Source organism: Octopus bimaculoides, chromosome 1 (assembly GCF_001194135.2).
Source record: "Octopus bimaculoides isolate UCB-OBI-ISO-001 chromosome 1, ASM119413v2, whole genome shotgun sequence".
In the NCBI taxonomy this organism is placed as follows: Eukaryota; Metazoa; Mollusca; class Cephalopoda; order Octopoda; family Octopodidae; genus Octopus; species Octopus bimaculoides.
This window is the reverse complement of record NC_068981.1, coordinates 166,942,254-166,943,978: the sequence shown is the minus strand read 5'-3', so window position 1 is coordinate 166,943,978 and position 1,725 is coordinate 166,942,254. Positions and strand designations below refer to the sequence as shown.

Below are 1,725 nucleotides of genomic sequence, written 5' to 3'. Positions count from 1 at the left end.
ACACACACACACACACACACATATATATATATATATATATATATATAAACAATATGAGTATATGCATATATATGTACATGTATGTATATACCTTCATCCACATGTACCCATAGATACATAACTGGGTACATGACGTGGCAAAAGAACATGGACAAAATGATAAACAAGGTACAACAAACAAGGAAGCCACATAGAAACATCTCCTTCATCAGCTTCATCATATATATATATACTGTGTATTGTGTGTGTGTTGTCCCCATAACCACTACTTGGGAGTTTAGCAAAAGAGACCAATGGAATAAGTATTTGACTGAAAAAGAAAAGAGTACTGGGGTTGATTGACTAAACCCTTTGAGGCAGTGCACAGCATGGCTACAATCCAATGCCTAAAACAAGTAAAAGAGTGTCAGAGTTAAGTAGATTATCCAGTGTAAGCTTAGTGTCAATCTTTGTAGATATTGATCAAATCATTAGACATTGTGATAAGAACAAATTCTTTTAGATAAATGTAAAGATACAGTAAACAGTAAATTTCAGAAATTATTCACTTTAATCAGTTGCTAACTGGTTTGAGTTGACCATAAATTTGTTTTACTAAGCTAGTGTTGTACCACTGAGCAAGGCACATAGCTCTACTTGCTCCAGTTTGCAAGTCTGATGAAAATTAGGTTCCACTCTCACTTTACAGTTGAGTGGTTAGCAATTGTAGGGTATTAAGACATATGTAGTAAAATGCATTTGTGAAAACAGGAAATATATGGATGTAAAAAATTCTTTGCACAAATGAGACACAAAATAAATTTCAGTTGTAAATTTTCTTCAAAACTCTATAAAATGTAAGGAAAAAATATTTGTTTGCAAATATTTTTTTTTAAATGCATGGAAGATGGATGTTAAATGAGGACACATCAAATAACTAATGAAAGTCTTTTCCACACTAACAAACAAGCACACTAACCAGGGCTCCAGCATAGTGCAACCAAGCATGATCGTTGTTAAAATCCCTTTTTGCAGTTTGATAGGTGTGGTAGGCAAAATCATATATCTGGAAAAGGAATGCTAAATCTGCTAGTCGTCGCATCTGTAACTCTGGTGCTTCAGTTGTATAACTGAAAGAGAAATTACGAAGATACAATAAGTAGCTTAAGGATTAATACAGAGAACAACATTTCTCAAATCCTAAATATTTCAGAGTTGTATTTGTTTGGCAAACTTTATCTGAGATTGTGTATTGAAAACAAATTTCATTGTGGAAGAGTCATGATAGCTATTTAAAAACCTGCATATATATATTGTTTTAAAGATTTTAGTCATTGTACTGTGGCCATGCTGTTTTCAAGGATGTTATGCAATTTTATCAACTTCTCTATTTAGTTTGATTCTCATTTTATCAAATTTTAATGAATGGCTAAGTTTACCAGAGTTACATCCCTAAACAGTTACCTTTCTAACTTAAATATGAGTTTTTTTATACTAATATACACAAATACACATGCATATGTGTGTATGAGAGAGAGAGAGAGCGAGAGAGAGAGAGCGAGTGAGTGAGAGAGTGAGTGAGTGCCAGAGAGAGTGAGTGAGTGCAACAGAGAGGGAGTGAGTGCAATAGAGAGAGAGTGAGAGAGAGAGAGAGAGAGAGAGTGCGAGTGAATGAGTGAGTGAGTGCCAGAGAGAGTGAGTGAGTGCAATAGATAGTAAGTGAGAGAGAGAGAGAGAGAGAGAGAA

At 34.3% G+C, this 1,725-nt stretch overlaps 1 protein-coding gene across 1 annotated transcript in view; it reads right to left on the bottom strand.

The window, feature by feature from the left end:
* The window catches only part of LOC106869306 (trafficking protein particle complex subunit 8), a 115,640-nt gene that overhangs the window by 30,055 nt on the left and 83,860 nt on the right, over positions 1–1,725 (bottom strand). Inside the window, exons 10-11 of the mRNA XM_052971467.1 lie at positions 1,444–1,451; positions 959–1,142 (exon numbers count right to left, since the gene is read on the bottom strand). Coding sequence (XP_052827427.1) covers positions 959–1,142; positions 1,444–1,451 — 192 coding nt within the window. The remainder of the gene's footprint in view (positions 1–958; positions 1,143–1,443; positions 1,452–1,725) is intronic.